The sequence below is a fragment of the Mustela erminea genome, chromosome 3 (genome assembly GCF_009829155.1).
Source record: "Mustela erminea isolate mMusErm1 chromosome 3, mMusErm1.Pri, whole genome shotgun sequence".
Classification (NCBI taxonomy): domain Eukaryota; kingdom Metazoa; phylum Chordata; class Mammalia; order Carnivora; family Mustelidae; genus Mustela; species Mustela erminea.
In genome coordinates, this window is record NC_045616.1 from 99939340 (window position 1) to 99952717 (window position 13378).

At 58.0% G+C, this 13378-nt stretch overlaps 1 protein-coding gene across 3 annotated transcripts in view; it reads right to left on the reverse strand.

Moving 5' to 3' along the window:
- UNC5A (unc-5 netrin receptor A) overlaps positions 1-11526 on the reverse strand; it is a 70376-nt gene extending 58850 nt beyond the window's left edge. For all 3 annotated transcript variants that reach the window (XM_032336925.1, XM_032336926.1, XM_032336924.1), the window contains exon 1: positions 11207-11526. In XM_032336925.1, the coding sequence (XP_032192816.1) occupies positions 11207-11276 (70 nt within the window). In that variant the 5' untranslated portion in view covers positions 11277-11526. The remainder of the gene's footprint in view (positions 1-11206) is intronic.
- Between the last annotated feature and the right edge of the window lie 1852 nt (positions 11527-13378).

Sequence of the window (13378 nt, forward strand, 5' to 3'; positions counted from 1 at the left end):
CCACCAAGGACCTTACACTTCTGGCCTTGGTCCCGGGAGAGAGGCCCAAAGTGTCCCCCTAGCATGGGCAGCCCCTACTGTGTGGGCCTGGCATGGGGCTAAGTTGCTCCCCATGGAATATCTCATTTACTCCTTGCAACTCTATGAGGCAGGAACCTTTTATTATCCATATTTTCTGGATGAGGAAACCGAGGCACAGACAGCTGAAGTCCCCTGCCTAAGGTCATCCAGTTGAAGATTCTAACCATCACCTGCAGAGCCCTGGCTCATAGTGGCTCTCGTGCTTTACGGACTCCCCAGCCTCAGCCCACCAAAAACGCCTGGTGTTCAGAAGGAGCAGCCCTCCAATCCAAGCCTATAGGCTGAGGACTAAGAAGCCTTTGTCACTCCCTTCCTGTGATCACTTCTTCAGAGGACTGGATAACCAGGGAACAGCATCTGCTAAAGAGAATCCATCACTGGGGTGCCTGGGTGGCTCAGTCGGTTAAGTGTTCAACTCCTGATTTTGGCTCAGTCCATAGTCTCAGGGTCCGATCCCAAATCACTTTGGTCCCTCTCCCTAATGCTCACGTGTGCTCTCTCTCTAAAATAAATAAATAAATCTAAAAAGAGAGAGAGAGAGAGAGGGCCCCTCATTAAAATTTCCAGAATTTTGCAAGCCAGTTGACATCATGTTGGTAGCTTAAAATAGGCCATAGTGGGAGTATTTACACCACGGAAATTGGCAAATCAGCCCTCCAGCTCTCCCAGAGTGCCAAGTGTTAAACATTTAGCAGCACATTGCTGCGGGGGAGGGAATGCTGACCACCCTCAGAAAAGCAGCCTGGCCTGTGGGTGGTAGGCTTCAGGCAATCCACACAAAAACAGCCCCTTCTCCCCCCATAGAGCCAGGGATCTAAAAGGATAGGGGTCTTGAGAGGAATGGGTGGGTCTCCAAAGTGGACCTCTGGTTGTATGATCCCAAAGGATCTGGAGAAAAAAAGGTCTCTGGAATAGTGTCAGGGAAGCTCTGAGACTTTTGGTAGACTCAGATTCTGACCAGACATGACCAACACGGAAAGATGGCCCCAAACCAAGTACAAAACCACTGACAAGAGACATGGGGTGGAGAAGCATGTAGGGAGGGTTGAGCTCAGGTCCAGCTGTGGCCTGCAGAGAAGTGCCAAAGCCACATGGTGCAGGGGGTGCTTGAAGGAGGAAGAGCAGGAAAGGGCAAGCCTGCTCTTTGGGTGGGTGGGGGGGGCCTCTGGGAAGTCGAACTTCCCACCCACCAGTCTGTAGCTGAGGACACTGACCTGGAGGGGCAGGGCACACTCTAGTAAGAAAGCACTGAAGATCAAGAAGGCATGATCAGAGAAGCTGAGTGGTTGTTGGGAATGAGTTCAGGTGTTCTGGGCCAGACAGATCCCACCCCAGGTGTTGGCAGAGGAACTCTTACTGATCTCTGAGGAAGTGGGAGAGGGAGTGGTCATGGGGCAGGAGATGCCTGAGCTGCAGCTCAATTTTCAGAAGAGGAGGCAAGCTGGATTTGGTGAATGCATCAGGGTTTTTCAAGTGCAAGCAACAAAATCCATTCTCACAAATTTAAGCAAAAAAGGGAAAATCCTGGCAAGAAATTGGGTCGTTGAGAGAAGGGACAAGAGGCTTAAAAGCAGGTGCTGAAGTGAGAAAGGAACTAGAAGCAGGGAAATGACTTACCTGCTTTATTGGGTCCTGCTGCTGAGGTTAGGGGCTCCCTAAAATCCCCACTAAGGTTGTATCTAAAAGGCGAGAGGTTATGGGGTCCTAGTGGGCCCAGGGATGGAAGTGGGACAAATGCAAAACCCAAAAAATGTTCACTGAAGGGGCCTCAGCCTGAGGATCTGATGCAAATCCCAGGCATGCTTCCAGTGGAGCTTCTCTGTTGGCTACAGCTGAGCAAGGAAGGTAGAGCCACACGGGGCCATACTGGGACTCCCGCAGACCCTTCCCTCCAGACCAGCTTCCCTGATCACAGAGTTACTGTTCTGGTGGGTCAGGGCCAGACTGGAAACAGTGTATCTGGATTTCCGCCAGACACCTGATAGACTATCTCAGGATCTGCAAATGGAGACACAGGAACCGGATGGCAGCATATTTAAAGGAATGCAAAACCAGTTGGACGGCCAGCATTGTTTTCTAACACCGCTGATTAAATAGCTAATGTGGATCCAAATTTGGGTCTTCCCCTTTGAGCCTCAGACTGTGACCTTGGTGCTCTTCAGCGTTCTTATTAAATATTTGGGCAAACTACGTTGATGACACACTGGTTAAACCTGAGAACAATGTGCCCATCTCTTCTCGGTGGAGAAGCTGTGAGTGATGGCACGCAGGACATAGGGGCATAGACAGCTTGGCTGTGGGGACTGGTTCCCATGGCACAGCACCTGAGATGGCCCAAGGAGGAAGGACATTTGTTGCATTTGTTGGATGGCTGAGGGAAGGGATGCTCCCTTCTTCTCCCTGGATTGGGCCTGCAAGAATGTACCCTGGTAAGTTGTGGCAGCCACCTTGGCACTGAGAGGGTAGAGGCTGTTGGACAGTGGTGCCAGCCCCCGAAGAGCAGAGATGAGGCATGAATCCTGGTCCCACTGTCCCTCCTGGATCCAACCATGCCTGAAGCTAACCTACTCCTGGTCTTTCAGTTCCACACGCCAATAAAGCCCTTTTGCTTAAGTCACTTTGGGTTGGGTTTCCTAGTATTTGCAATAGATATACCTAGTATCCTTTGCGAGTTCATGCCAGGGCATTGTGTCACAGTGGGTTGAGCTGGGACGGACATCCAGAGGCAGGTAACAAGGATGCAGGGGACAGAGAAGGGGCTTGGAACCATGCTACATGAGGAACAGCTGAAAGGACTGGAGGTGCCCGGCCTGTTAAGAGCAGATGGGGCCAGGCTGGGGCCCTGTCTTAAATAAGTGAAAAGGGGGAAGCCATTCAGCATGGCCCCAGAAAGAAGAGCCAAGAGCCATTTTGGGGAGCTTACTGGGAAGGATTCCTCCTCATTCTAAGAAAGTGACTTTGAACAGTCCCAACCACCTGAAGGAGTACGGTGGGGGCAAGTTGGAAAGCCAACACCCAGGTTTATATACAAAATCCTGTGGCTTGGACATTCAGGAAGCACCCAAGATGGGGCAGGATACAGAGGGGGCAATGAGCTTGGAAGGGTGGGCAGATTAGCCCAAGACCACACAAAGAATTAAGGTCCCCTGACTTTCTCCTACAGTCTTTCATGTCCATGGGCCACCAGACAAGACCCTGACAGTAAACGATCACATGGGACAGTGTTCTGCTCCCCACAGTGTGGGAGGGGGTAGGGAAGGGGGTCAGGCTGAGCAGTAACAAGGTTCCAGCCCTGCCACTTCTCTGAGCCTCAGTGTCTTCATCTAATAAACGGGACTAACTTCACATACCTTGTGGGTTGTCCTGAGGTTCTGATCAAATAATGCAGGCAGAGCCCAGCGTGGGCCATGATTACTACCATTACGAATTTAATTAGGAGTAAAAAAGGTAGCAGTTTACAGCCACTGAAGGCTCCACCTCTCCCCCACCCCAGGTTTCTCGCCTAGACGCAGGATGAGTTTTGGAGTCAAAGACCTGGACGGGAACTCCAGCCCTGCCTAATTCGGCCCAAACTGCAGGAAGCCGTGCCCTCCCTCATCAGTAAAATGGGACCAACGCGGCGGTGCATTCGAAGCCCCCGGCCTAGAGGAGGTGCTCACGGAGGTCGGCGCTCTTGTCCCTTCGGAAGCGAGGTCAGCGGGGGTGCTCTGCAAGTCCTACGCACCCCACCCCACCCACCAGTGGGGCCCACTGGTTAGACCCGTCTCGGGGGCGCAGCTGGGCGCTAGAATCCAGGCGCCGCGGAGGCCGCCGAGCCGTGGTGCCCGGAGGCTGGACGCCCGCTCCCCCGGCGGCAGCCGAGCGCTCAGCCAGGAACTTGTTAACAGGCCCCGAACAAAGAGCCGCTAATCCCGCGGGCGGCCGCGGGCGGGCTGGCGGGCGGAGGGATCCCGCCCCTTCCCCAGCCCCTGCCTCTTCCCCGCGGCCGCCGAGCTACCGGCGCAATCAGCCCAGGCGCCGGGGCAGGGGCAGGGGCGGGGCCGCGGGGGCCGGACGCACCCCTAGGGTGCTCCTCCCCAAAGTCCCAGCGGGCGAGCCGGCTAATTGCTAATCCCGCGGGCTCGGGCTCCCACTGGCTCGGGTCTCTGCCGCCCCTCGGCCGCGAACGTGCCAGGCAGCCGGCGTCTAGCCCGGGACCCCCGCCCGCCAAGCTACTCGAACAACCGGGCCACGGAGTGGAGATGGTTTTTTGGAAGCAGGTCAGGCTCCGGTCACGCGGGGACTCTAAGGAAGCACTTCTACCTGCCCGTGCCTGGCACCCTTTTGTTAGGGAGGAGTGAGAGGGCTGGAAAGAAACAGGCGGGGAGGGGGGGTACCCAGCAGCCTCTCAACTCAATGTGGTCTCCGTCCCAATTAGGAGGGGTAGGGTCTCACTCCAGTGTACTCCCAGCAAGCTCTCTGCGGGACGTGCTGGGGTGGGGCGGTGGGGGGAGGTGGGGTCCCACCTGCCCTCCTGGCTGGGGAGGTACCCGGCAGAGGGGGAGTACAGGGTCTGAGCTCTCTACGCCAAGGGCCCTGCAGTTGCAGTTCGGGCTCAGTCAGTCTAGCCTGACTCCCCTCCCCAAATCGCAGGACATGTTTGCCTGGAGCTCAAGGTGACCCTGAGCCTTACAGATGGACAGAGCTCTGACATCCAGGTGTGGGGAGGGTCCTAGCTCTGGGAATTCACCCATCAGGGCGCTGGCCCTTGGTGCTTTTTTCAGGGGGCCCCTCCCCCATCTAAGTGGGACCTAAATCCTGCCTCTTTGTGACCTACTCTGGGGACGAGCAGCTGCCACTCAGGCCTCTAGATTTGTCAGTCTCTCCCTCCTTTCCCCTCTCAGACAGGGCTGGGATGGGGTTGTCTACAACCACACCTGGAGAAGGGAAGGGGGGGCACGGCAAAAGAGAGAAAAAAATGCCAGTCAAAATGCAGGCCTCCCCTCGGGCCTCTGCCCTCCCACCTGGACCCCCAGCTGCACCCTCTTCCACAGAGATGGCACCAAGGACTCCCTGGAAGTGAGGATAAAACAGTGCCCTCTGCCGTATCCATCACCATCAAGTGCTAACATTTAGAGTGCCTACTGCGTGCTTGGACTATGACACACCAATGACGTGCATTAGTCCACCTAATCCACGCAACAGCCCTGTGAATTAGGTCCTCCCAGCACACCATTTTTTTATAGACAAGAAAGCCGGAGAGCTTGCTAGGACTAGGGCGGCACACAGGGGGTGCCAGGGGCACAAAATTGAAGGAGGCTGACCCTGCACTTGCACGACTTATTCCTCACCCTAGTCCAAGTCCTAGTCCAAACCCAGACTCCGGAACTGCCAACTCAGCCATTCCACACCACCTCCTTGACATGCCTGGGATGCTGGCTCCTGAGGGCCAAAGGCTGCTTGCGGCTTCTGACATCTGTGCCCAGGGAAGAGTGGGCTGCGGGCACTGACACTCTGACCTTCTGGGCGGCTCTAAGAAGGCCTGTTTTTGCCACTGGGGGTGTTCATCAGTTAAGGCAGGGCCCTGGTTCCTGACTCAGGCTCTGGTACTCATAGTTGCCACCTCTGCTTCACAGCCACCTTTGGCCCTGCCTCGGCAGACACCTGGCTCCAAGGCAATGCAGGCGGCTACCTCGGAGGTGATTGGGGGTTTCAGTGGGTGCTGGGCAGGTGTGAGCAGGTCCTGGGGGAACCTGCTGCTAAGGGCACAGCCCACCCTGGGCTCCCAAGGCAGCCTCCTTGTGTACCAGCCTCTGCTCCAATAGAGTCATCAAGTCTGATTCTTAGGATACAAAGAGGCAAACAGCACAGAGAGGTTAAGGGACTTATCCAAGATCACAAAGCAATCAAATGGCAGAGCTGGGACTAGAATTTAGTCTGGTCCAGGGCCCACACCCTTTTGCTGCCATGTTCTGTGTCAGAGCTGACCATCAGGACATGGTTCCCGGACAAGCTGAACCCAAATCATCATTTTCATAAAGCCCCAAACAAAGTTCTTTGCGCACTGGAGGAATTGGTGTGTGAGTCAGGCCCAAGTCCCTGCAGGGGGCGGTATGTGTACAGATTGGAAGGGCGGGTGTTTACTTCTTCCACCTAAAACCATGACTCCTTCCTGGGACTCCTGCCTGGGGCTGGAGCAGGGACAAATGTTTTTCTCTATTACCTCTGGACTTGGGCCCTGATCACCTCAAGACTCTAGCTCTGTTCTAATCCATGCCCCTTCAACGCCAGGGAAAATGGGAGGAGTTAAACAGCCAGAGCTGTCTGCTCCATGTTGGGTTTCATCCTGAGGCCCTCTATGTGACCCATCATCTCCTTACTATAACCTATTCAAAAAACATGGAACAGGCTGGGGAATAAAAGCTACTTGTCCAAGGCCAGGTGGCTCAGACTAAAACCCAAGCCTGTCTGTCTTCCAAGCCCCTGCCCTTTCTATGCTACCTGACAGGAGGAAGGGGCTGAGGCTCCCCAGAAGGCAGAAGCACCTGTCAATGCCATTGCCATGGGATGGACCTGTAGAACCGATCACAGGAAGCTGAGCTGAGCTTCCAACTGGATGGTGAGGAAACCATCCCCAGGGGCTCAGGGGCCTGACTGTCCTGGTGCTCTCAGTCTCAGGAATCAGAAGTCCCAACAGGTTCTGCACAGAGCAGCCCAAGTCCTGGTGTCAATTCCATTCCTTAGGATGGGGTGGGGCCTAAGGAACAGGCCACCAGGGCAGATGCACAGGGACAGGATGGGCAATGCCATGGTTCCGTGCCCCCCTGCCCCAACTTCCAAGGGCTTGAGTCCTCAGGGCTGGGGCCCAGAATGACAAAATCATTTGTCATGACAAATCATTTGCATGACAAAACACTGATCTGGGATCATCTATTCTAGGAGGGGTAGGATGAGCAGGGACGTTCCTACTCACTAGTGCTGGGCATATGACCTGTACACCTGTACAAAGGACCCACAAACACACATGATCACATGAGCTGGGTTGCCATCTGTGTGAGGGTCCAAGGCACAGACACCCCATGGTGGGGCTTTAATTTGCTCATTCCTACCTTGGCCAGGAGCCATTTCCAGCCTCTCCAGAGTGAAGAAGTCTGTGTTCAGGGACAGGGAGGGGGAGGGCTGCCAAAGGGGCGCAGAGCAACCTTCTCTTCCTCTCCCTAGCCGTGGCAGCCCTACCTACCTAGCCAGAGAGCCCAAACACAAGTGGAAGAAAAATATGCACTTGACTGGCCGTGACTCAGAGCATGTTAGGGGCTAAAAGCAGGGTCATGGCACTGTAGATGATGGCAATGCCCACAGGCCCTACAGGCCTCTCCGGGGCTGAGGAATCTGTCCTGTAGGCCACTCAAAGTTCAGCAATGTGCCGTGGGCCTGGGAGGAGTCGGGGAGGCCTCCTGGAGGGAGCTGGACTAAAGCTGGGGGCTGAGATAAGCAGAAGAGTTGGGACTGGCAGCAGCGGGGGGAGGTGGCCTAGGTCTGGACAGAGCAGAAGATGTCAGCTATAGGGTGGGGAGGGTGGCTGGCGGGGCCCGGCGCACCAGGTTCTGCAAGGCAAGGGAGTTATAGATTGTCTGCGGGCATGGATGGCCAGCTCACCGGCAGTTAAAGCCAAGACCCAGAAATGATACAGGTGTTTCCCTAAGGGTCCCCAGGCTCAGGGTTGGACTTCTTCTTCAGGCACCGGGGAGCCATAGAAGGCTTTCTAGTGGGGTTCCAGCCTGGATACCAGGGACATTAATCAAAGCAGAGGAGCCACAGAAAGGAGATGAAGGGGGGTGGCCACTGAACTGATCTAGGTGAGAAAGGTGAGGGAGAAAGGGGCTGGGGGCGGGAGTGCTGACAGAGGAGGAGAGGGACACGAGCAATGTCACAAGTAGAGCTGAGCTGGAGGACTTGGTGACAGATTAGACATGAAGCGTGAAGGAGAAGGGAGAGCCAAGAGAGACTGCAAGGTTTCCAGCCCCGGGCTGGAGGACTAGAGGGAGGGGGAAGGCAAGGAGGGGGCTGCAGGAGAGGGCTGGCCTGGATAGAGAGGGCTCAGGCATGCATGTATGTGGACACGTGTGTTCCCAGGCAGTCAACACCACGACCTCTGTGCAGAGACGGGGCCCCTCCACCCCAGGCTGGAGGTAGCTCCTGACTTTAAGACTGTGTGGCTTGAGTCTGCAGGTCTGGGGCCCATAGCAGCCCCAGGAGGGACAAAGTTATGTAAGACAGGAGGGCTCCTGGCCCCTGGCTGAGGCCAGATCTGGCCACTCCAAGGAACCTGCCAGTGGCTCCTGGCTAGGGCTTTGGAACTTGGATCGATGCCAATCCTGAGGCCAGCCCCTCTCAACATGGACAAGGGAAAACAGATAGGCCAGCCAGAGGACCAACCTTCTCCTGGGGACACCTGTGGGGCCCTAAAGTCCAGCCCAACCCATCCCTGAGGCAAGGTGAGAGCGGGGTATCTCTTAGCCCTAAAGAATTAAGACACCCTTCCCCTAACTAGCTGCTGTAGTCCAGGGGTGAGGGACAGACAGAGGGATCCAGGACGAGCCCTGAGGATGGGGGTGGGGCCCGAAGAAGAGACCAGCAGGACCGACGGCTGGGGTTAGGAGGGACAATACCAAAGCTTGGTGACCCTCAGCACCACCTTCCAGGAGAGCCAGCGCCTCACGGGCCCCTCCCCCTGGGAGTGCAGAGATCTGTGTGGCTGGGCAACCAACAGGTGTGAGGCCCACCCTGGTGGGGAGGCAGGTGCCAGCTGTGTGACCGGGATGAATGGGAAAAAGCTGTGAGGCTGGGTGGGGGCGGGGTCCCTGTGTGCGGTGGCCACACGGGGTAGGGGGTGAGTGTGCTGAAGGGACAGGCTTTTGCGTGAGACAGAGGGTGCGCCCCTGGCCTGGGGAGCAGGAGGCTGCAGTCCTGCTGGCCCCCTGCGCCCCCTGCTGCCCGACTGGCCCGTCCCTCCCTCAGCCACTCACACACATTTTTCACTGGCTGCTGTTGCCGAGGAGATGATGGGTGGTGTGGGAGGAGGGGCGGGAGGAGCTGGGGTCATCTCTGGGTCAGCCTGCCTGGGCACGTGTGCCCAGATCCTATGGGGGACAGCAGTAAGGGACCCCAGGTAAGGAGAAGGGCCCCTGCATGCCCTTCAGAGGCTTCTTCCACAAGCTGAGAGTGGAGGCTCAGTGGCAGCCTCCGCTCCAGGGCGGCCCCCATGCACCGGTGCCCACCTGCCCCCTCTGGAGGCAACCTCGGACCAGGCCCCAACAGGTGCCCCACCAACCCGGGACAAGGTTCCCCTACTCTGTGACCATCTGAGGCATCCAATGTGGCAACCTCCCCACCCTGGCTGTGGCACCCTGACTCGCCAGCACCCATCACCCCCTTATCCTATTCATATGGGCTCACCTGTGCCACTGCTCACAACCGTCACACACGTGCAGTAGGCCAGCCATCACACAAGCTCGTCTGGTCCCCCACACACCGATGCCGCACACACTGCCAGCTCCCATCGTCGCCAGGGCACACATGCCAAGCCAGAGCCCTCACACGTGCTCACGTGGGCGACATGCAGATATGACCACACCGCCTTCTCACACACAGCCAACTCAGTAAACATTTCCTGGGTGCCTACTTGGTATCTGGCAACACCTCCCCTGTGTGAGGACATTGAACACCCCCAGTTCACCATGGTTGGCTCACCAAACCTGCACCCCCTGAGGGCTGCATGCACCACCCGGACACGGATATGTATGCAATAGGAACACACACCCGGCAGCAGCGCAGCCTCCCAGCTTGATCTGGATGAAAAGGGGAGGTCATGGGGCAGGAGGGTTTGCTAAAGTGAGGCTTGCGGGGGTGGGGGGGGGGCGGTGGTGGAAAACGGATGGGGTAGAGCAGAGCAAGGACTGAGGGAATAGACTGGGCAGGGCAGCCAGGCAGTGTGGGTGCAGGATATGCTACGCAGAGACCCTTTAAAGAAACAGCCATCAGCCTCAATCATCAGGCTGGTCTCAGCTGTCACTCATTGATCTCCAGTCTGGCTTCGCATCTCAGGAACCCCAATGCTCCCTTCTGACCCCTAGGATTAACAATGGCCCAGCCAGGCTGGGAGGCATCGCTCAGGTTCTCAGGACAGCAAGAATCAAGCATTGCTAGGGTGAGCCTCATGCTCCCTTGATCACAGAAATGACCCCCCCCCCAAATACACACATAAGCTCAGCTCTGCTAAGTGCATGGATGGTGGGGAGGGGGGATGATCAGAAGGCCTTAACAACTCAGCTCAGGTGGAAGCTCAGGGAGAGCAGACAAAGGACGCCGGGGAACTCCCCCCACCCCAAGGGAGGTGGGCTGAGAGCTTAGTTACCAAGCAGGTTAGGGTGGTCAACTGGACATGAGGGGAGAAGGAAAGGCGGTGCAATGAAAGCTAGAAGGGAGAGCAGCAGCGATCCCACAGTACACAACTCTGGCCCCCCATGCACCAAGGAGGTTGGGAGCCACAGCCCTGGCCAGGGGCCACGGACCTTTGACAGTGCGGGCTGCAAGGGCCGGGGGCTGGTGTATGCGCCTCCACGCCTGAGTGTGTGCGTGTGCGAGCGTATGGCGGGGACAGAGGAGGACACTGTGTTCTGGACGTGGGCAGAGGCCAGGTGCCAAGTCGGATTTGTGAGTAGCTGTTCGGGTCAGGTGCTACCGGGAAGAGGTATTAAGACCTCTCCTCATTTTCCTGGGCACTGGTCTAAATCTTCTAATCTGCGACCCTCAGAGTCAGGCTCCCCCGGGCGTTGATTCAAACCCCCGACTCTGCTCTGGGGCCGGGCAACCAGCAAACTTCCCCCGCCCGGAGGCGTGGAGCGTTTACACTCGCCAGCCCCGCGCGCTGACAGCTGCTCCAGCACTTGGCAGAACCCAGGCTTCCGGGGAAGCGCGCGGGGAAGCTGCGCAGCAACGAGAAGCGGCCCCCGCGTCCCGCCTCGCAAAGTTTGGCCTCGGGGGGCTTCCAGCCGGGTCGGGCACAGCGGGTCAGGGACCCCCAGAGCAGGGAGCGTTCGCGCGCACAGTCCCCAGCAAACCACCCCAGAGCGCGCGCGTGACTCACCCGAGCCGTGGAGCCAGACGGTGAGGACCATGCCCAGGAGCGCTGGCCAAAGGCCGGGCCGGACGGCCATGGCCGCGAGCGGGCGGGCGAGCGGGCCGGCCGGGCGCGGGGCCCCGCGGGCGGGAGGGCGTCTTTCAGCGCCTCAGCCCAGAGCCCCAGCCCGGGGCGCCCCCGGGGCCCATGCCAGCGGACTGCGCTGCCTCGGGGCGGCCGGCTGCGGGGCGTACGCGGCGCGTGGCTCCCCTGGGCACCCGGAGCACAGCAATGCAGCCGGGGCGGAGCGCAGCGCCAGCCGCGCCGCGCACCGAGCCAGCCGCCGCGCCGAGCCCGCAGCCGGGGAGCGGGCCGGCGGGCGCCGCAAAACCCGGACTGGAGCAGCGGAGCGGGGCGGCGGCAGGGCGGGGCGGGGGAAGGAAGGAGGGGCCGGGCCGCCCCACGCCACACGCGCGGGCCACCCCCAGCTCCGGGGATCCCTCCAGGCGTTGCCCGAGGCTCCCCCGGGGAGGGGTTGGGGTGGTGGGCGGGGAGGCCTCCCACCGCCCCGCGCGGTCTCCAGGGACAGGGCCTGGAGTCCGAAACCCGGAATGGATCGGTTCTCCGGATCCGGGCTCTCCTAGGCCCGCCAGCCTGCGCACAGGTGGCCCGGGAGGGGCCCAGGGCTGCAGCGACCCCGGCGCGGAGCCAGCCTGCAGAGAACCGCCTGGGGCAGGGGTGCCGGGGGCAGGTTCCGCTGCAGTCCTCTCCCCCCACCCCACTCCGCTCCCCGCCTCCCGGCAGTGTTCCCTGGCCGTCAGCGTGCTGCGGTACGCCACCAGCCCGCGGCTTGGATAGGGGACTGCGGGAGAGCACCCGGGCCCCGGCGCTCGGGCAGGCCAGACTCGGGGCCACCTGCAGTCCCAACCGTGTAGCCTGGTGGATCCCAGTGTGACCCAAGATTTCTCTAACCCCGTGGCCCCTCTCGCTGAAGGAAAACAACCCCAGGGCACAGCGTCTCTGACTGGGCGCGCGGTGTTTGCGCCCTGAGCGCGCACGACGCCAGAGATGTGGGCGTGAAAGACTGAGCCGGTCTTTAGAAGCTAAGGAGACCGGGTATAGGGTCTAGACGCCTCCGCCTTCTAGCTCTGTGACCTTGGGCAAGTCACGTCGTCTCCCGGAGCCTCCAGCAGTGACCGCTGTTGGAGTCTCCTGCTCCCCACCCCCATTCCCTAATCTGGTTAAAGTAAACAGACGGTTGCCTTGAAGGAGAAAGGAAATGGCAAACGCGCAACATATACCCAGGGCGAATTGTCAGAAAAAGAGACGGTCCTACTCTGGGTCTGGAGAAGGACGAGAAGGGTGAGGGCATGGTCGCAGAGCAAACCTCCTGCAGGGACCAGTCCATGATGTAAATTGGTCCTGCAGGCTGGGTGATATGATAATGGTCTACGCTTCCACAAAGCGATATGAGCTCTCCTATTTTTCTTGAAACCACGAGGCCCTCTCTCGGTCTGTCTTTTGTTTCCCACTTTTAATAGAGAAGGGTTAGGAGAAATGTTTTGCTTTTCTCTTAACTAGTATCAGAAACATCAGCCAATGTCCAGATACACATGTACAGACGCTGGGCTTCAGCGCGGAGGAGACAATGGCGACCCGGTCACTGGGCATGGGATCCCATCGCAGCGGGGCAGCTGGCTTTTTTACTCCAGGTGCCAACTGGTGTTGAACTGGGGCCCAGTACGGCCATATCGTCCACATTTTCAAGAGAAGTCACTGTGTGTGAAATCTTGGCATTTAAAATTTCTAACTGAAAAGTAATCTTTATTTTATTTTTTTACCTCCTGTGAGCCCAGATGAAAATGTCCACAAATATCCAACGGCCTCCAGGTTTTGAACTCTGCTTTGGTGATTGCTTGTATGTAGGCTTTGTCTACCTGATCTACCCAACTGGAGTGAGAGAGAGAGAGAGAGAGAGTGTGTGTGTGTGTGCGCACAGACGTGCGTTTGCATGCATGTATGTGTGTTGCCAGGAGCGGTGTGTGCCCAGGATGCTTCCTCTGACTCTATGCCTCTCATGCTCCCAGGGAAGAGGTGGGTAGGAGAGGTGAAACCTTACTAGGACCATCATTTGGGGCACCTGGTGGAAGAGAGTTAGGAACTGGGGTTTAGGCACTGAAGAGAAGGAAGTATTGGGAT